Source organism: Pyxicephalus adspersus, chromosome 3 (genome assembly GCF_032062135.1).
Source record: "Pyxicephalus adspersus chromosome 3, UCB_Pads_2.0, whole genome shotgun sequence".
NCBI lineage: Eukaryota > Metazoa > Chordata > Amphibia > Anura > Pyxicephalidae > Pyxicephalus > Pyxicephalus adspersus.
The window spans coordinates 38254962-38277398 of record NC_092860.1 but is presented as its reverse complement, the minus strand read 5'-3'; the positions used below and the strand labels follow the sequence as shown (position 1 = coordinate 38277398).

The window sequence follows — 22437 nt, the reverse complement described above, 5'->3', positions numbered from 1 at the left end:
CTAGTTATGTGGTCCAGGTTCTTTATTTCAATTCTGCTTTTTTTGTAATTAAAGATACTTATAAAAGCTACTTAAAGATCATTTCAAGTTTTTAAAGATGGTAGGGGAAGCAAACTGGACGTTAAATGTAGCATCCAAAAATACACACCGCTGCTGCCACCAACCACCCGCCACAAAAAGGATCAGGAACAGGCCCATTCAGTCCAATGTTAATAATGTTTTGCAAGCAGCTTTAAGCAGCAAAACCTCTTGCAAACTTCAATAGTCAGTACATACCCCTTCACTTTGTTTTGCTAGACCTAAATATGTTAAAACACATGTGAAAAAAAAATCTAATATCACTGTAAGAAATTAGCACCACTATTTTTATGCAGATTTGAATTAGCACCATGCCAAAGGTCATACTGTGCACACGTAGTGTGCATGTCCATTTTTATTTTGTAGAAATCTGAATTACAGGCAAGCCACAGAACGAGTGGCAGTTTACCAGTCATACATAACCAATCCCTATCCCAGTACCTAAAAACAAACAAGTAACATATTATTTTCATTTAAATGTCTAGTCAATTATATTATAAAATAGGTACAAATAAAACTTGCATAATAAATATTAAACAACCTCAAACATGGAAACAACAGGAACAAGGCACATCTTTTCTACAATTATGTACATCTTCTTTTGTTAGTAGCTAGTAAAAGAACTAAAGGTGAACCTCACAGAGTGGCAGTGGGTGGAACAAAAGTCAGGTAAGTGTGGTGTGTGAAATACACTGAACTATTTGTATGCCTCCTGGTGGGACTAGGTGCTTCAAATATATATATATTTAAATCTGAGTTAAGACTGGGAGACACAGGTTGATGGAATACTGCAACAGTTTAGACTGCTTTAGGTGGAATTACCCTTTAAAAATGCCTTATTCATTTAATGTGGGTTGTTGCATCTATCTGATACAATAATATTCATCAAGTTGTTCACTGGAATCATTACGTAGTGGCTGGTAGTCTTCATGGCTCTCCTGTGTATCACTATACTGATCAAAATCAGGCGTACAATGTCCTGGGACAATATCTGCTAGAGTGTCCAAGTAGCTTCCCACTGAGATCTCATCCATTCCATCACTGTAACCATGCAAACTGGTATAACTTCCATGTAATGAAGTGTCCCGGCTTTCTAACAGACTGCAAAGACTTCCGCTTAAGCTGCTTCCCTGGCTGGTGATGATATCCTTCTCCTCCATCATCCATTTGATAGATTCTATGCTTTCATTGATAATGAGTAGTTGTCTCATCAGTTTAACATCAGTAGCTCGGAGAAAGATCTGATATGACAAAAAGAAAACCCAATTAGTATTCAAGTCAAATGACATTTGTTTGAAATTATTTTCCTGCAGCATTTCATTTTCCATTAACAATATATTTAAATAGAAAAAAAAATACATTCCATCAATATTTGCCTTTGGAAAAGATCACTAGTGATTGTTTCCAGTAACAGTAGAATGAATGTTTTATCGGTGGGTGGGGAGGAGATACAGTGGTTGTCCCACTGCATCCTTCCTATTAGGAAACAACAGCAGTCATTTGTGTTGGTCATTCCGTGATCAGTGGATCACTTGATTACACAATACTCATTTTCAAGATGACCATAAATGCTTGTCTCGGACCACACAACTACAAACCTAAACTCCTGCAAGAAGAACATTTACCTTCAGTTTGTGGATAATGACTGGGATCACAGATGGGATAAAATGTATGGATAGTGTGTCCATTGGTCATTTAGTCTGTGTGGGTTGTATTCTACCATTACATTTTTTTCATAAATATATTTATCAAAATATCTACTAAAGCTGAAAACTAATTATATGTTTCTTTATTTTGAACAACAATCTTTTAGCTAATCCATCATATAAAGATGACCTATAAAACCTGGAGTAACATGGCTGTTCTCAACTATACACTAATCCTTTTCCTGCAAATACACCATATTGTCTTCACTTAAACCAATGCTATAAGAAGCTGGTTCTTAATTAGTAAAGTAATATTTTAATAAGTGGGAAGGACTGTTAGAACTATAGTTGTACACCATATTTCTGTGATGAGACGTAGGGGCTTATTGTAGAACAAAGTACTCTATGTAGGAAAAGGCCACACTCCTTGCCACAGCTCGTTACTCATACCATGAAGAACAAATACACAAAAACACACAACAGCTTTTCTTTTTCACTGACTTTTCAACAGTAATTTAGAGGTTAGATGAAAGCTTTAGGAAAATGTTAGCTAGAAGATATGCAGTTACATTCTGCACAAAAAAGGTTTAGTCTTAGATTTAAAAAAAAATATAGTCCTAGATTTTCACAATAATATAGCCAAAAGTTAGTTATATGCATTGTAGAAATTATTTTTTTTTTATGTTAGTGGGAAGTAATTAAGTTTTTCGTTAGGGCAGCTGGAAAACATATTTCATGATGCTGAACTGGTGAATATACTGTAAAACATATTTAGATTGTCCATGCTGTGTGGTCTATAGTACATCTGTGAATGTTGGTCTTAATTAAATCAGAGAGAACATTTCTTTTTTGATGTGCCTCACTGTTACCTTAAACCGTAAATGCAGCTGGAGATCAGGTAATCAGTGATTATGAAACTAATCCTGAAGAAAACTATTTTTCAATTATGGTATCTTCAAGGTAATGAAAATCTGCATGTAGTCATTAAGGCTAAACACAGAATGGCTCAAGTGTTGGCAAACATTATTAAAGTTGCAGCAACCACTGGGAATCATAGTGCTTGTTCTAACATGCTTTAATTGCTGAACAAAACCCTACAGATCTCTCACTGTTTAAAGATGTTGAGATTAAGAATATGGTAATTACAGTACACTCATTTTATCACTTCAATGTAAATACAGTTATTTCCCAAAGTAATTCTCTGTCTTGCTATATATTCATTGGTATGTTATATAAAGTACATGGCTGACTTTAAAGAGAACACATTCTTATTTTGTATGTTCAGTTATGGTAACAATCACAAATTCACAGCTGCGCTGGATGGCTCATGGATGAAGAATGGAAAGATTTGACACAGAAATGGATGAAGAATGGGCATTTCTGCGTATTAGAGGACATTTCCAAGAAGACTTTGGCTACATTCTGAGGCTCAAATTTTCTTGGTATCTGCAAGGAATGTGAATAAGTCTGAGTATATTATAAATAATTTTGATCAAAATTATGATGCATGATGTGAATTTAAGGTTTTCTGTAACCTTTTACTTGCACTGAACAAGATTTGTCATAATAATATGACAAGTAAATGTGAAAAAATAGACACTGGTGACTTAGGTTTGGCTCCCAAATTGCCTGTCATTAAATAATCATCATACATTATCTTCAAACATTAGAAATGAGTAAGGTGAGATGATTGTTAGATGTCAAAAGATGAAGGAACATGAAAAAGAAAGGTTTTATATTCAAAATCATTTAAAAGGGAGCCAGTTTTAATAATCCTACCAGTGGATTCATTCCCTCCCATGAGTAAGGTCATATTTTATTTATTACTGTTCTTCTGATATGGAAACTTTATACTATTACCTTGCCTATTGTGTAGCTTAGGCTACATATACACGTCAGACTTTCATCCCATAATCGCCTCAGGGCTGATACCGAATGAGAATCCTGCATGTGTATAGCGCCCGGCGGAAGACGAAAGATCATAATAAAATTGAAGGGGAGATGGAAGCCGCTCTGTCGTTCTCCACCTCCCCTCTCCATAGAGCAAAACAATGCTCGATGTACAGTGCTTGCTCATGCATCGTTCAGTCTTTTGTCATTGGAAAGGATTGTTAATGGTAAACGTGTGTACATAGTCTTAGGCTTTTTGTGTATGTGAAGAAGATAAATTATCATAGGTGAAGCTGGGTGATTCAGCAAACTTAGAATGGATCTGGTCCAGGATTGAAAACATTTGCCAAAAGATAGCTAACGATTTTAAGAAGTCCATTCCAGATTTGCTGGATCACCCATGATAGCCCTTCTTCTCCAGTCTTAGAGAGTTTTAATAAATCTGGTACAAAGAAACAAAACATATTGGAAGCGTGCATACCTTGCAGAGATCTGTTGCATGCTCACTCATACTAGATACATAGACCTGATAAATAAAAAAAACTTTCTTTACCTGCTGTATAGAACCTGCCCTGATATTCAACCTCCTAGTGCAACCTGAAGCTGTGCAATAAATGATCTGCTCATGACAACTACTATATCAGTCATATGTATACCCCCTGTACAGCGCAAATATCCAATGGTAAGTCGCATGTTCTTACATCACAGCCAAGATGTGCAGCACCAGCAGCAGTTGTAAGGGTTTTTGATGTCTACACAAGGGAGGCTTTTATAGTTAAGTAACATCAAATTTTATGGAACAATTGTTGAAGTAAATAATCTGGTGACAGTCTCTTTAGTGCATCATTTTCAATGATGGCTGCGGTTTACCTTATAAGCTTCAATGATTTATCAAGAGAAATTGGATTGTTATACTGAAGATTATACCTATTAAATCTCCAGATAAGCATTGTTTTACTTCACTCATCCTATTATGGTAGCACGTGGAAATGTCATCAATTATTTTAACTGCTATTGGCACAAGTAAGACAAGCATGACTTTGGTCATAAAACAAGCTATTGCTAGTATTTTCTTAGAAGCTCAGTTCCAGACATATAAAGAAAACAGATAATTCAGCTCTGTATTTGGAAACACTATAATAAATGCATTTTAAATGCTAGCAGTATAAATAAGTATATTGGCTTGGTATCAGTCTCTGCTATACAATAACTGTACAGCCCAGACTGGGGGAGAAAGAAGCAGTACAAGGAGCCAATCAAATGTGTGCAGTGTTCAATTGATAGAAAGAGTCATTCTTAAAGGATAGCAGGGTGGGAGAGTACAGATTAATCAAACTGATGTCTCTGACTTGGTCAGGCTAAAATCTGGGAAAGTAAAAAATGTTATTTAACTGCCACGAAAATAAATCAGGGTATTGTGTGGCAAGTAAATGTCCGAACTGTTGTCAAGTAAAACATCTCTCAAGTTCTTATATAGGTATTTTATTTGTATTATTAGCTATTTGCCTGGAGGTTAACCCTAAAACACCATTATGATAAGACTAGACAGTACCATAATGTATACCAGGAAATGAAACCTAAGGGGAAACACTCCCTGTCCTTATCCTAGTTTCATGATTGTTATTTCTTGTGTTCATGTGGTTGACACCTAAACATCTAAAGGCATTGGCAGCAAAGTCACCATTTCTTTTACCGCTTAGAGTAAACGTCTGGTTCTAATCTTGTTATTAGACTTGTTCTTCAAGTAATTCGTCACAGACAGTGTTTTTTTTGTCCTGAGGAATCAAAACTTTATTTTTGTTTAGCTATAAATACTTTGATTCCAGTCACGTTTCTAAAGAGGTGGCTGGTTTCTATTTTTTTGTGTGAACTCCTATTCCTAAAGGGCCAAGTTTAGATATGACTATTACAGTACTTGTTAAAATATTCACAGACACATTCTTTAGCTGCTTACTAAAATCTGAAACGTAGCTTGTTTTGTCAAGCATTGACAGCTGTGTAGAAAGATGTAGATCTGGTAAACAGTGCATGTCCTAATAAATACAGTACAGGAATTAGGAGATCCGGGGCTTACACTGCTTGGTATACAGATGGTAGTTCCTCCTAGCAGCCCCTGGATCACTATTTTGGCCTGTAGTGAGGAAAAGACTGATGGAAGGGGCCACGGAAAGTGCTGGTTGTGCTAACACCCAGCAGCCATGGATATAAAAATAAATATAACTGATCTCAAAGAAGGTGGAGACTATTAAAAATCCTAATCCCCAAATATTATCATAATGTGAGTTTAAGGATAATTGTGACAAAATCTGGAAGACCAAATATTACCTCCAAAAGTACTGCTTGTGGGCTGACCATGTACTAATGTATGCAAAGCAGAATAATCTCACTATTCGAAGAGACTTGTTAGGAGGTTTAACAGTTTCAGAAGTAGGTATGCAGACGTGAAGCCCTAATTGTACAAATATATTAATATAAAGTTTAAAGACAAAGGATATTGAAGAAATTCTAATGAAATTTTTTTTACTTTATTGGTGCACAGACCGGTGAATGTATCAGCTTAAGATAGTGACTTGCCATACAATATAATGTTAGGCAACCAATACATAATTTATACTAAGAAGCACACAAAGCAGAGTAAATTGTAATTCTACAATTCTACCAATCCTAAAGATTGGTGCATCTGAAAACAGACAGAAGCACCAACATCTGAATAGTATTTTTGTGCCTTAGAAATGACATTTGTTGGTATGAAATGTGTGTACATCATTACCCAGGTATTATGCTAGTCAGTACAATGTATTGGCAGTATGACAAAACTCTAAAAAAAAACCTGCCTTTTATTATTCATGTTTTGTATACTAGTAAAATAGTAAGACTAGTACAAGAACAAAGTAGCAGTCATTCAAGATTAATGATCTGAAAGAGAAGATGCTGAAAAAGACAATCTTACCTGGAATAAGTGAGTCACTCAATAAAACACAAGCTATTGTCTGAGCGTATAAATTCATTATATGAATAAGAGAGTTATATAGGATGACTTCTAACAGGAAGATAAAAAGTAATCCATGCTTGTAGGGTTTTATGGTTAGTCACTCAATATTGTGTAAACAACCTACTTTCATCTGGTTTTATATAACTTGTGTATTTAAAGTTTTGCATCTCTTGGTAGTGTCCATAATTATTTTTAAATGATTGTGTTTTTTTAAATTTTATAGGGTATATACAATGCCAACACAATTTAAAAGACTTTATAAGAATACAGATTATTTACAAGAGATTCAAGGATCACTTCAGCATGCTATTGCTATTATAACACTTATATTATAGACATGTGACTGTTACTGTCAGGTCTTATTAGCTGTAAATGCTGAAAATATTGGTCACTGGCAAAAAAAAACCAACAAACAGAGAAATTTGACAAATCTGTTTAACAGATTCAATAGTAAAGAATGTTGGGCAGAGTTTGTACATTGCTAACTCAATCCACTTGCATTAAAGCCGCTGAACAAGGCAATGTCAGCACAATTGCTAGGGAGGCAATAGTGGAAACATGTCCGAAGTGTCCTGTAAATTGCAGTTAAAGCCTAGGCATACACATGCACTTAAATCTACTCGAGGGAGTAAATAAGCATTCAAATGATTTTTGAGTCAGTCCATACTGGAATGTTTCAATTTTCATTCATTTACAAACTGATTGAACAAACCCTATTGTATGGCAAGAGGAACTTGCATGTTTGAGGGCAGCGATGTAAATATTTTTGTTGAACAGCTTGACCTAAAAAAGGAAGTAAAAAAAAATACAGACTTACTGGCAATATCAAAAGGTCATATAGTTATATTACGGGGAAAAATAAAAACTGCTGTGTCAATAGGACTGATTTATTAAAGCTCTCCAAGGCTGAAGAGGATACACTTTTATCAGTGAACCTGGCTGATCCAGACAAAAAACACCTAACAGGATTTATAACCCTTTATTATTGTAAATATTATATAATGTTTTGGAGTGTCCTTGTATTATACACACAGTTGTCTGTGAAACAAGAATAAAAAGAATGTTCCCATATTACATCAGTACCAATCGCCCATATACTCAGGATATTTTTTGTATATGAACACATTTCCAAGAACTGGATATATGGATTGACCACTCACATTATGTTTTGTGCCACCAGAATTCAGTCATCAGTTTCACTAAAGAAAGGTCAATGATACTATCACTAGCTATCCTTTGTGGTGTTGAGGAAAAGGAGACATACAATGTACTTCTTCTATGTTGCACAAATCAGTTAACTGAATCTTTGCATAGGAGGCTGGAATGTGGCATTAGCTGCAATAACCTTGATGTGTTAGTTAACTGAAAAGTAATCAAACTGTCAAATGTTTGTGTAAGTTAAACAAGTTCCTGGATGAGCATTTAACCCCTAGTGTTACAGAAACTTGATGGAGCCTAAAACCATATTAGTAAAACAAAATGTTCTAGGCCTGGGAATATAACATAGAAGGTCAAAATTCAAAATGTTCCCAGGAAGTAGATGTTTTTGGCAGAACGGTCATGTAGGATTTACATCATTAGTGCAAGAGTTGGCAGCAAAGATAACGGCTTTAGGGCATGCAGTGGTTACAAGATCCTGGTCCTATCACCACTGCAGCATTGCCAGCTATGGTAAAACCTCACCTACAATGAGTTTATTTCCCCTTTATGTTGACCAGAAATTTACAATATCAAATGTAATGTCCTTTATATTTTTAGTTTGAGGCCCTATCTGTATAAACCTTTCAATATTTTTATAACTTCCAAATAGTCAGCCCTCCCACCATGAATTGGAGCATTAGCATAAAGGTCCAGTGATTGCATCATTGGTCTAAACTAGAATATATATTTGTAAAAAGGCTCAGAAATAGAAGAGAAATTAAATAATGATGCATGGTTTACACAATGCAGTATAAATTTTACAAGGCACAAATAAATTGCAATGGCAGCCTATGCAGCTTCTATGTGCCCTGTTTAGCACTCATATGGCACTCATACCTTTCTTTCTCTCTTTCCATTCTTACTAAGAAATGGATGTTCTGAATCATTTACAGGCAAAATCTTGTTGTATATCTTTCAGCTTTTATTGGAGACTAACCACATAAAGGTGAACAAAGAGTAGTAATCTAAAGCCACCAATCAAAAATCCTCTCAGTAAACCTGAAGGGTAAATATATTTTCGGGTAAAGTCCACTGACTCGTCCTGAATTAAACTATCCTTTAGAGCCAGCAGCTTACATGCCCCAGGACAGTCATATTCTTTACCAAATGGCTGCTTTACAACACATTTGTGCAGGGTCATTCTAAGCTTCTCCAAGCAGTGGAGACAGCTCTATAAAAGTGTAAATGGGCTCAGCAGTTTGTTATAGGGAAGCTAGAAAGGGTAGGTTAGGACATGCACTTGAACCAATTTGTTAGCTTTGAATTACTATACTGTTGCTGTTTGCATTGCCTAAGATGAGCAGATGAGACTTATTTAGTATCATTCCTCTGAACTAATATTCCATTGTGTTTTATGTAATCCACTCCAACCAAAAACAGAGCATTCTTCCACAAAAGAAAACATGGCACATGCCTATGAACCAGAGTTTACAAGTTATGCCCTGAATATAGATGCCCGCTAAAACAACCTGCACTTGGTGCTAATATTTCCAGTCCTGGTAGATGGCAATGCCTATTAGTGTTTCTAAACCTTTTTAACATGGGAGGATCCTAAATAACTTCCTTCTAAAATGATTATATCCACAGCTCATAGTACATTAGTGTGATGGTCAGTATGAAGAATGCCTCACACATGGTCAGTGGGAAGAATGTCAGCCTTTCAGAAAGCCACATTGATCATTTGTGTCAGTTAAACTTACCTGAGAGTCACAAATTTCCCATTGCTCAAAGAACACATAGCAACCTCTGGAGGAACCCTAAAGTTCCACAGAATCCTGGTTGAGAAACCCTGATCTATGCTCTTTTGGGTTGCCTACCTCTGGAAAATGCTACAACTCCTGGAACAGGTCAAGTTTCTCCTAATCCTAACATCTATTAATACAATTGCCAGGTTGTTAATCAGTTCCCTGGAAAGTATTCATATTTGTTACAATCTAGCCACATAATATATTGTATCAAAATTTTACAACCATTTTACAGCTGGGTTATCAACTCAAAAGAATCCTGGCAGAATGAACAGGTACATACATATGAATACCCTAGCAATGGACCTCTTCTGTTTGCTACCCTTTAGTCCAGGGGTAGGCAAACTCCAGCCTTTAGGCCAGATACGGCCTAGCCAGTAGTCCGATCCGGCCTAATCCCAGGCGACAGGGGTCGGCAACCCGCGGCTCCAGGGCCGCATGCGGCTCTTGAGCCTCCTTGTTATGCCTCCCCTACCTATTTACCGCAGCCGGCCTTAACACTTCTGCCACTGGGGTAAGGGGACACTCCCTCTCCTCTGTATGCATTGCGGCGGAGAGGGATTTCCCTTCAGGGGCGTTCCTGGTGGGGGCGGAGCAATCAGCACAGGACTCGAGAGAGAGACCGGCCTAGTGTGCCTTCTTGATCTCCTTAAATGGCCTAGTAGCCAAAAAGTTTGCAGACCCCTGCTTTATTCAGTAAATATACAATTAGGAGCATTTTGTTGTAGCTGCCCAGATCATGCAAAATTACCTGCTGATTTGTCAGAAATCTTATGAGCTGATTATTTCCTGTGCTCACTGTGTATGCTGCATCTTATGAGTTACATTGTTCCCAGCTATCCCTGTAGACTGCAAGAAACCGCCACGTTAAAGAAAGTGAGAGGTGTACTTGTTCTGTCCCACCACAGTGAGCATTATTACCCGTAAACAGGTGTGTTACTGGTGAATATAAAGACTATGACATAAGTGGGAATACTGTTTTCTTTATGACTTCAAACACCTTGTTTGCCACTTTTTAAAAGTAAAGTTCATAACCACAGTATAAGTGGTCAGGTTCAAGTGAACTGAGTTTTTGCTCCCCAATTTACTATTACTTACCTACTGAATTCCTGATCACCAGATAACAAAACCTGTTTACACTTTTACAAATATAGCAATTTTAAAGATCTAGTTATTAGATTGTTATTTTCTATACATAGGCCCATTAAAATCCTAATTAGTTTTTGGTAATTGTATGAACTTATGTATGATATGATGCTTTTTACATTAAGATTGTATGAAGTCAATATTTGCTTGCAGCATGTGGTAATGTGGAGTCAGAAGGATGAAAACTAAGAGAATTACTTTGTATTAGTAGTATTACAAATCAGTGTGCAGCATAAAGTATTCCTATGAATAAATGATTCTAATCAGTAGTGCAGAAATTTTACTTTTAATCTGTGTGCTATACAGCCAATTATTTATATCACTAATTTGAGCCCACATTACCATTATCTATAAAATGAATAAATCCCAGGTGCATATGGAAAAAGAAAAGATTTCCCAGTGCAGTATATACAATGGTAGTAATAATGGCACACTTCATTAGGGCGGCACGGATAATTGAACAGACTTTTCCATTATTTTTATTTCTACTAACAGCAGGTGGTAGGGCAATGGTGGACGTACACAATGACAATACAGTAATGGAAAATGATAGGGTAACACGATACTTTCCATAATGAGAAAACATTACACCAGTCCAGATAACTTTCCTGGTAAATAATCATCTTCCTTGTGGATGAGAACATAATGCAAGCTTTACTTTATAAATTCATGACTAATCTGTCTTTACATTTTACAGCTAGCTCACACACTTATAAATGACAAATTGCTAACACCAAAATAGTATGTAAACCTAATCATTAAAACCTCTTTATACAGTAAGCCTTATCAATTGTAATATTAGTCTTTTTAAATGTTTTATTAATACTTCTGAAACCTGCAGTTTTCATTACAATAATACCTGCTGATCCTTCCATGAAGGCCTTTGTTCCGTCACTTTTCAGTTATAGTGCTCTTGTTTCCCAGGTATTTTATACCTTTTAATCCTGGTATAGTCTCCACTGCAAGTATATATAAGTTGCTTTGCTTTGGTATACCTAATACCTTGCCAAAGCACTGCAAACCCAAAAATGTCAAATGAATACGCTGCCCATTGCACACTAACAAAAATTAAAGGCAGCTCTTTATTCAGAAAGCCCATTACCTATATCACTATGAGGAGACATCTGTCTGTCCTTGGTAGCTTTATGGAAAACCCCTACAATGGATTATGGCCTCATTTAAAGAAAATGACTAACTGGCTGACTGTCATACTGATCCAATGGCTTTAATACTTACTTAAAGTTACTATCATGGAACTATCATGCAGATCAGGAAAGTCAGACTATCAAATCTTCATACTAGTTCAACTGATTCAACTAAGCAATTAGAATACTCCGGGGAGGCCATCAGGAACATTTTCAGTAGAAGTTAAAATGTATTGCATCTGCTATATAGCCCAATCTTCTCCAACTCTGGGCTGCTGTGCTGAACCTAAGTCGGAAATACATTGCCTTCTTTTGTCTTCATATCCTCAGCTGTTCTCAGCTCTGCAGACACACCCAAGACCAGGTAAGGCTGCCAACTCATTTCTTTCATTGCTGACATTTTTGAATTATCAAGCTACTGTGTCTATCAAATAGGGGTTAAAGAATACCTGTCATGAAAAAAACAGATCAGCTGACATTACTGACCTATCTTTCCTTCTGGAAATGCTACCTATTTGGCTGTATCTGCATTCAGTATATCAGTGTCACCATGCAAATAAAATGTTTTTATCGCCATCTCTTGCAGGTCAAAGAAAATTAATTAGGCAAAAGAATCGGTATGACAACCAGACAGGTAGAATTTATAGAAATGGTGCTTTATAAATAAAAGAAGGTAATAACAATTGCCTGGCTGTAATTCATAGCAATTGCAAGGGACTGATTTCTGCAAATTTGATATCACCCTGCACAGAAGTGAACCTACAAACAGTTTTTTCCCATCTGCCTTCCTCAACTAAAAGTAAAGAATGTGATTGTACAACAAACAAGCCCGATGCTATTTACTTAAACCAAACACACATTTGTACATTCCAGTGTTGTATTCTGTGTCCATTCATTTTCTGGTGCTGAATAGTTTACTTATGTGCAGCTGGAACTAATTGTACCCATTTTATACAAGTCATTCCTTTAGGTATGTTATGTACATGTCACCCTATCCATGTAACAAGAACGTACGTTATACATTTTCCTGTTACACGAATATGCTAATGCATGTGAACATGCAAGTGATTAATGTTCTCACATTATCCCCAATCCAAGGTATACAACCATTGCATAAACAAATGCAAATATCTAGGTTTACTAAGGAATTATTTAGGTTTAAAATATATTTGTAGGCATATATTGAGCTAACTCAATACGAAAAACACCAATGAATGCAATAATGTATTTATTAACAAATCATATCATGTTTATATGCAACAAGTGTGCATTGCTGAATTCGACTTTGTGCCCGCCACGTGTAATCCCTAAACAGCAGCTCCCCGAGGGGGGGGGAGCCAACAAGGTGTGCTGCCTTCTGCATGCTGGCAAGAGAGATACATATATAGAAATGCTGGGTAGCATGGTGGGTAGGAAAAGCTCAGTACTTCTAATGTATATTACAAACCCCATCGCAAATATATAGCTTTTATTTATGTACATGGGGCTGCCATCATTACCAATTACATATACAAGCTAATATATCATAATGTCCTGGTGCGGATAGATTTATTCTAGTATTCATTCAAGGTAATGACTTCATATGTCTGATAAAATAATACTTAGTAGGTAGGGGATATGACTACACAAAATACACAGTAGTATGCCATGGTAGTAACTAGAGAGGGGATCTGACTATACAAAATACACAGTGGTATGCCATGGTAGTCACTAGAGAGGGGAACTGAAAATACAAAATACACAGTGGTATGGTAGTTACTAGAAAGGGGATTCAACTATACAATATACACAGTGGTATGGTATGATAGTCACTAGAGGAGGGATCTGACTATACAAAATACACAGTGGTATGGTATGATAGTCACTAGAGGAGGGATATGACTATACAAAATACACAGTGGCATGCCATGGTAGTCACTAGAGAGGGGATGTGACTATACAAAATACATAGTGGCATGCCATGGTAGTCACTAGAAAGGGGATCCTACTATACAAAATATACAGTCATATGTAGTCACTAAAATGGGGAACTACACATACAAAATACACAGTTGCATGCCATAGTCACTAGAGGGGGGATCCGAGGATACAAAATACACAGTGGTTGTGTATGGTAGTCACTGGAGAAGGGATCTTACTATACAAAATACACAGTGGTACACAAATCCTCTTATGAACACAGAAATATTTAGGGGTAACTCTACCCAGTGAGAGTGTATGTAATGAACTCCCCCTTTTTGCACCATTTGAAATGTTTTGTTATAAATGTTCAATAAGTGTACTTGAATAAATAAAACTTTCCTGTCCTAGGGTGACAGTGCTGCTCCTCCATAGACTAAGTTAGGTGAGTGTTGTTACCCTGGGACAGGAGATGTGTTGGTGGCAGGATTACCACTGTATACAATAGGGGCCAATGATGTTTTTTGTAAACACTCTTTTAGCCGCTTTTGCAGCTGTTGGCCACTTTGGAAATTGAAGGGAACAGTTACTCCAGGTAATGTACTGAATCTTCTGATGGTCATTTTAGATGTCTACCTGTTCCCATTATTCTAAATATGGTGTTATAAAAGTAGTGATCAGAGGCTTGCAGGTTATAACTCTTTCTTTTTCTATTCAAACTTAAAAATAAAATTGGGACAATGGCAGCGGTGGCCAATGGTGGGGCCCTGTGTAGAACTGATTTGGAGCCCCCCTGCTGAACTTGACCATGGGGGCCTCTTGTGAGTGAGGACGGTACAGGACTGTTGTGCAGTGGCACACTTTGCAGCTTTTTATGTCTGCCTCTGAATTGGAATGACACTCCCCCCAACAAACCACCATTCACAAAGCATAGGGCCAACTAAACAGCCTTAACTTTTGCTGCTTGCAAACATTTATGGTAGTTTGTAAACATGGTGAAAGATGAACACCCAAAGTTTACGGCAAACTGTCATGTCATCCCTATGAATGAAACTCCCCAGGACCAACTGATGGACAAACCGAGAGTGAAAGGGGCTATTAACCCAATTTATTCCCAACATAACATTCCCACTATATTCCTAAACCTCCATTCATTTCAGTGTTTACTGGCCAGGATTAGGTTATCAGAGTACAGCTAATATCTCAGGGGAAGGAATGACAAGCCTTGTTTATTGGCTCCTGACCCTGTGATAACTATGAGAGATTATAGTGATCACTTTGCCAATAAATAATATTAATCTTTTGAATTGTTCTCCTATACATAGTGTACATAGACCTACTATACATTGTGTTAGTGTATACAGACCTAGTGTATATATCGTGTGTATACATAGACTTAGTGTACATAGTGTTAGAGTACATAGTGTCACTGTATGTAGGATTAGTATATATAATGTTAGTGTATATGGTGCTGTTTCTAGCGATACCGTACATAAATCTACTATATATATGGTGTGTTAATGTATGCAGAGAAAATGAATGTAGTGCTGTGTATATAGTGTCAGTGTACATAGGCTTGATGTTTTTAGTGTTAGGATATATAGTGATGTGTATATAAGTTTTATACAGACTGTATATATATATAATGCTACTGTACATAGGCTTTATACAGTGTTGGTGTATATGGTGTTGTATAAGTGTAAGGCAAGGTTACAAGGTAAGGTCTGTGCCAGCAGTTTTTTCACTCCTAAAGAACCAGCATGTGCAGATGTGACAACTGGTGGCAATGAGCAGTACTATACCATTCACTGCTGCCCCCATTCATTCTCTATGGGGCTGTCAGGGTAACACCTACTTGTAGTATCTCCCCTGAGGCAGTGACCAGACATGAGGAAACCACACCGCAATCTTACAGGCAGTCTAAACAATGCCAAAGTGTATATGGTGTTATTGTATATTGTGTTACTGTACATAGGTCTAGTGTATATAGTACTAGTAAATACAGTGTCAGTGTATACAGACTAAGAGATGACATATAATGGAGGTTGAAACCCTTGCAGAGGTGTACAGGTGGATGTATGATGAATATAAGGGGGGGGGGGGCAGTTAATAAAAAGCTGGATATATATCACTGTGTATGCATTGTGTGTGTCACAGAGGGGTATGTGGTAGAGGGGCCAATGTATTATTATTATTATTATTATTATTATTATTAAAAAACAGGATTTATATAGCGCCAACATATTACGCAGCGCTGTACATTAAATAGGGGTACAGTATATAGTGCTGTATATTGTACGGTGTATATTGTGTCAGTATATAAAGTCATACAGAAGTGTACAGGCACATGTAATATAGAGGGGTCAGTGTATTTAGTCCTGTATCTTGCACTGTGTGTATGTGTGAGTGTATAATGTCAGACAGAGGTGTACAGGTGAATGTGAAGTGAATATAGAGGGGTCAGTGTAAAGTATATAGCAGGGTGTATATGTTGTGTGAGTGTATAAAGCCATGACACAGGTGTGCAGGCGGATGTGGTATATAATGGGGCCAGTGTACATATTGTGTCAGTGGCATATAATGGAGTCAGTATATATAGTGTCAAAGTATATAGTATCAGTGTCATGTAACGGTGTCAGTGTATATAGTGTCAGTGTCATGTAATGGAGTCAGTATATATAATGTCAGCGCCATGTAATGGTGTCAGTGTATAAAATGTCAGTGTCATATAATGGTTTCAGTTTATATAATGTCAGTGTCATATAATGGAGTCAGCGTATATAGTGTCAGTATATATAGTGTCAGTGTCATATAATGGAGTCAGTGTATATAGTGTCAGTATATATGTCAGTGTCATATAATGGTTTCAGTTTATATCATGTCAGTGTCATATAATGGAGTCAGTATATATATTGTGTCAGTGTCATATATTGGTGTCAGTGTATATAATGTTAGTGTCATATAATGGTGTCAGTGTATATAGTGTCATATAATGGAGTCAGTATATATATTGTGTCAGTGTCATATATTGGTGTCAGTGTATATAATGTTAGTGTCATATAATGGTGTCAGTGTATATAGTGTCATATAATGGAGTCAGTATATATATAGTGTCAGTGTCATATATTGGTGTCAGTATATATAGTGTCAGTTATATATATAGTGTCAGTTATATATTGTAGTCAGTGTAAGCCCCGGTGTGACACTGTACCGGTGCTGCCAGCTGGGTGTGTGCTCAGACATGATTCCTGGTCCCCCTGGCACACGGCAGCACACTTGGTTGGTACAGCTGGAGCAGTGCGAGCTATGAGGCAGCTAAGAGCACCTGTCACTGAGCACGGCCACTTACCATGTCCTGTTTGAGAAGTTGTATCTTACTTCCCAGCCTCTCCAGCGTGCTGCACTGAGGGAAGGTGACGGTGTGCGGGTCGGAGCCCTCGGTGCAGCCATCCTGGTCGCAGTGCTCCTCTCTCAGGGACTTGGCCAGGCTCTCCGGCACCTTGCGCCCCAGTTTGATCTCAATGTCTCTCAGGTCCGGGGTGGGCTGCTCAGCCATCCTTGTCAGAGAACTCCTCTATGCTATGCTATGGAAAGCCAAACAAATTCCGAGCACCGAGCACAACATACAAAGAAGTAATCACTTCCTCTGACAAGTCCCAACTTCTTCATTAGGGTGTGCACTGTTTCTATGCAATTATGTTTCACTTCTGATTCCTCCCTACACCCATGTGTGTTCCCTCCAGCAGCTGCAGTCCTCATGACATTGCAAGGAGCAGAGACATGGCCAGGCACACACTGCTGTCACTGCTCCTTCCATCCAAGTCATTGTGTGCCCAGAGCTGCTGCAACTTTAAACCTCTTCTGACGCGGCCCTTCCACCGTAACGCTTCTAATAGAAGTGCACTCCAAGCTCTGTTACCACTACTCCAAGCCTCCACACCGTGCCAGCTGCGGATCTTTTAGGTTACAGTAACCCTGGTCAGCAGAGACAATACTAGCATGGGGCAGAAGGGAGATTTATGTGTAACCTTACCCTGCCCCTTCTCCTAGGGTGCATGATGTCATCACCATAGGGTTTTATTAAGCATTCTTCATTTTAAAGTCTACCTAATCTCAGAATTGTCACTTTACATAAAAGGGTACACAACAAAATTCTGTTGTCTTTTTTTTTAGGTGCAACACTCTTTTTTTTAAAAGGCGATCAAGAATAAATGGGAGCACAAAGCCTATGTACAGGAGGCTCTTGGGTGCTCATTCTGCGCATACTTGAGCATCTCAGGCATGTGCAGAAGGAGACTGTTTGCACAAATAGAAAAATTTGCTGATCTCACGCATGCGCAGTGAGATCGGCATTTTTTTTTTCATCCAACGTCACCCAATCTCGTGCCTGGGTCGGGTGACGTAGGATGAAGAACCAAGAAGAGGAGAATATTGCGGCGCCCAGAGTGCCGGCTTCAGGGCGGATGCCAGAATGTCGCAGGACGCAAAGCTAGACACCTCTAGATGGATCAATCTACTCTGCGGGATTAAAAGAAGGTGTAACTTTTTTTTTTTACATTTACACTTTTGAGTTTAATTCCTCTTTACTATGTCAAGACTGCATCAATTCGTGAATTATAGTTCTATTATCTGGATTTGTTATATTTCATAGACAGAAGAAAATATAGAGGTTACCAGCACTCCAAAGAAACAGGCAACGCAATGCAAGTATGATCTTACCCTCAGATCCATTATACAAATAAATAAAGTCCAGGTTTGCAGCACCAAACCATACATGTATATGAATTGAAACACATGTGTACAGTGACAGTTTTAGGTCCCAGCACTTCTTCAGCATGTCTATCTATTGGATTGGTGTTGCACATAAATAGCACAAAAAATAATTTTAGGTATTCTGTACACTATCAGAAATTACACCAAGGGCTCTATTTATAAAACAGGGAATCAGACATTCCCTTAAACATTCACCGTGGGAATCTTCCAGGTCATTTGCAGTAAAAGATTCCCTCCAATGAATGTTTCAGGGAATGTCAGATTCCTTGTTTTAAAAATAGAGCCCTTTGTGTGAGCCAATGCAAGGGATCATAACTCCACACTTTCTGAAATATTTGGACTATTTTAAAGTAGTATGATCACGTATTTTCCAGCATTGTTCTTGGATTGTTGCCCAATGCCCATTTGCAGCCTTCATTTCCAGCCTAAATCTGCAGCTGCGTTTCTTTGCCTAGTCGCTTCTGGCTATGGCTGCCTTGCAGGGTCTTTCTTCAGGAACAGGGTTGTCACTCTTTTATATTTGGGACTACAAACTTAGTGTGCTGGCCCCTGCAGGGACGTCCTTCACGTACAGCATACCCCTCAGTGCCCAGCAGTAAGTATCACACCAGGAGGCTTACTTGTATAGCACAGCACCATTACAGGTGACTTTTATACTAATGAACACCCTTACCAAAAAGGCTCTGCATGATGTGCACAGTACAAAGTTTTACATGCAAACTTTAATAAACAGTGTTTAACAAACACTCGGACCTATGACCAGTTCTCTGATGAGTACACTGTAAAAGGACAATATATGGCAGCATGGCGTCTCTTCATCAATCCTTATAACTAGGGGGACCATTTCTCATGCTCCATCTTTGGTTCTGGTCTTGCAGGCTGTCAATAATCCTGCCATGCTGCACATTTACAGCTCTAAGGATTGGTACCTTACTGTGCTCCTCTACTTAACCACCAGTTCTCCTAAAGAGGAACTAAAGTTCTGCTTTCCAAAGTTTAGGATTAGGCAGAGCTTTATTGCAGAAAGGGACAGGCGACAACCCGCGTAGGAGTTATGTCATCCTGGTCAGGCCAATCTAGATGGGTAGAGATGGAAGCAAGAAAGAGAAGAAGGAGTAAGATGAGGGGCCCTTGTGATGGAACAGAGACAGGTGAGTGCTATTAAAAATTGAGATCAGGCAGCTAAGGTTATTTTATTGCAAAAGGGAGATCACCTGTCTCTTCTGCAATAAAGGACCTACCTTGAAAATGTTTAATTTTGGGGTTTTACACCCTACTTCCAGGAACAAAACTAGGTCATTAGGTGGGGAATATCTGTACATTAAAATATGCAATTTGCTATTTCAAAATCATTTTATTGTTCCAATTCTTGCTTGTAAATGCTTTTCAAACACATCCCAAGTGCAGTGCATATTAAACCATAGATCATTTTCTATTTCTGTCTTTTAATGAAATGCCTTCTGAAGAAATTCTATTTTTTCTTAAAGGAAACGTGTGCTTAGAAAAAGATGAAAGCTGCTGTTTCTGATTTCTTTTTGTCTAGCTGATGCATTATGCTCAGTACTTTCAGACTGGTTGATTTGGAAACAGCATGCATTAAGTGAAGTCAAAGCAAAGTCTGAAAGCCAAATTCAGAAAGCTAGCTAGCTTAGCCTAGTATATATTCATTTAAAAATGATGGACTTTGCAAATTGCATTTGCACAAAATAGTAATTGAGAAATAGCTGAAGTTCAAGTCGGACCCATGGTGGGATTGAATTTTTTTTGCATGCTTTTCTTGTCAGTTCTAGAGGTACAGACCCTGCTAAAATAAACAACTTTCAACTATTGGTGGTCCTTTGTTTTACAGATATTTTGTATGGGTTCAACTACTTATTAGTTATGATGACCACTCTATAGCACTGTTTGTTTCTAGCAGCTGCCACCCCTGTAAAGTGAACCTGTCAAAGCACAAAGCAGCAGCTGTTACCTTCATGAGTACAGAGTGATTCCGGCACTAAAGATCATACAGCTGTTGTCCTGTTTCCACTTTCATTCATTTTAAAAAGGGAAACAGTCATTAAGCTAAATACCCACCTGCTGGGAAATTTTATGGTCTGATTTACAAGCTGCACGCTAATTCTAAGACAGTCCTTCCTCACAGGTACCTTTGTGCCCTGGAATTAGAATGCAGACTGTCAAACAATGCCAGCCTTATAGTTGTCTCTATAACAGGTGTTCATAACTTTTTCTCCCCTGTGCTTCATGGATACAAAGTCACATAGAAAAGGTGGATGTCAACAACAGGTACACAGAGAGAAATAAACACCTTATTGAGACTTCACTATACAGAGAAAAAAGGTTTGGGCTTTAGAAATACTTACAGGTGACTCCTTTTTTAGATTATAATAATACTTTCATTGAGAAATAAAAATCAACTGGAAGACTAATACTTAATATCACAGATACCATTGGCTGTTTATGGCTACACATAAGCAGCACAGAAGCTGATGCAGAACTAGGAAATTAGCGGATCTTTTTTTCAGTATGGTGCAGCTTAGGCCTTGGAACCCTTTAAAAGCAAGGATCTATGAGATGTGTAAAGCTGCGTACACACTTCCAATTTTTATCGTTGGAAATGAACGACGAACGAACGACGAACGACCGATTGGCCAAAAATCGTTCGTAAAAAAAGTAACCAACGACGCCGACGAACGAGGATAGGCGTTGGAAATGAACGACCGGACCGGCGGACCGGATTGGACGACGATCGTTGACCATCTATCGTGTGTACGGTCGTTCAGTGATCGTCCATGGTCTGAGCATGCGCGATGAACGAACGTTCGCTCACTTCCTGTGGTGCACGTCACTTCCTGTATCGTTCAAACGATCGCATCTATCGTGTGTACAATATCTTTGAACGATCGTGTCGTTATCTGTATGTACAGGATCGGTGCCATACGATCGTTCGCAGATATGGTGCAGGATCTTCGTTGTTCGTTTACCAACGATAAAAATTGGAAGTGTGTACGTAGCTTTACTGTGGGACAATAGACAAGGCCATTTAGCTTTCATGCCTCTGATCAATTTGCATTATGAAACTCTGTGAAATTTATTCTTAGTATTTATATAATGAGCAAGTCCTCAAAAAGTCTATTAAGTCTGGCACACACCCACAACCATCCCAAACAGATGCAGTCATCTCCCCCTTTGTCATATGAATTAATCACAGACACTGCTTTGCCAGTATAAACTATCCGTGCAGGATGTCTTGTAACAAGAATAACAATGGCTATGTAATACATCGACAGATTAGACATACAAAGCACTGAGCAATACAAAACTATTGTAAAGTCAGGCAATTATGCCTGATTTATCAAAATGCACCAAAACTGTAGAAGATAGACTATCGTGGGAGAACCTGAGTGATCCAGCAAACCCGGAATGGATCTGGAATGGATCAAGATTGAAAACTAATAAGCTCTCCCTTGATAGTCTGTCTTATCCAGTCTTTACAGAGCTTTAATAATCAGGCCAAAAAAGGTCTTGAGGAACCCCTGCTAAACCCACCTTACAGTAGTGGCTATAATACCACCATTATGTTATAAAGAGCTAAAAACATCATTAGAATCATGAAGCTGGCTCTACCAGAACCAATCAAGAGGCCAATATATCAGACCCCGGAAGAAAATGAGCTCTGCAGTAATGATAGTTTTATAATGTACAAGTATGTTGCAGATACTTTTAATCATGGCAAAAACATCTGTGGGGCCCATAGTTGCTCCTTTTTACAGTTTCCAAAGCCACTGTTAGGAGATTAGTAAAGTAGAAGTCCAAAAGATCCCCCCAAACTCAGCCTAAAACTAGAAACAAACTTTGGATAGAATCTGGCTTTAATGTTATCCTAATTCTCTAAAACTTTTCCTTCACTAAGTTTATCTGTT

At 38.0% G+C, this 22437-nt stretch overlaps 1 protein-coding gene across 1 annotated transcript; it reads right to left on the bottom strand.

Moving 5' to 3' along the window:
- Nucleotides 1–399: 399 nt before the first annotated feature.
- Nucleotides 400–17571, bottom strand: LURAP1L (leucine rich adaptor protein 1 like). The gene is made up of 2 exons (XM_072404279.1): nucleotides 17091–17571; nucleotides 400–1319 (listed from the first exon to the last, which is right to left on the bottom strand). The coding sequence occupies exons 1-2, from the start codon at nucleotides 17295–17297 to the stop codon at nucleotides 942–944; spliced, it is 585 nt and encodes a 194-aa protein (XP_072260380.1). The 5' UTR covers nucleotides 17298–17571; the 3' UTR covers nucleotides 400–941.
- Nucleotides 17572–22437: the final 4866 nt, after the last annotated feature.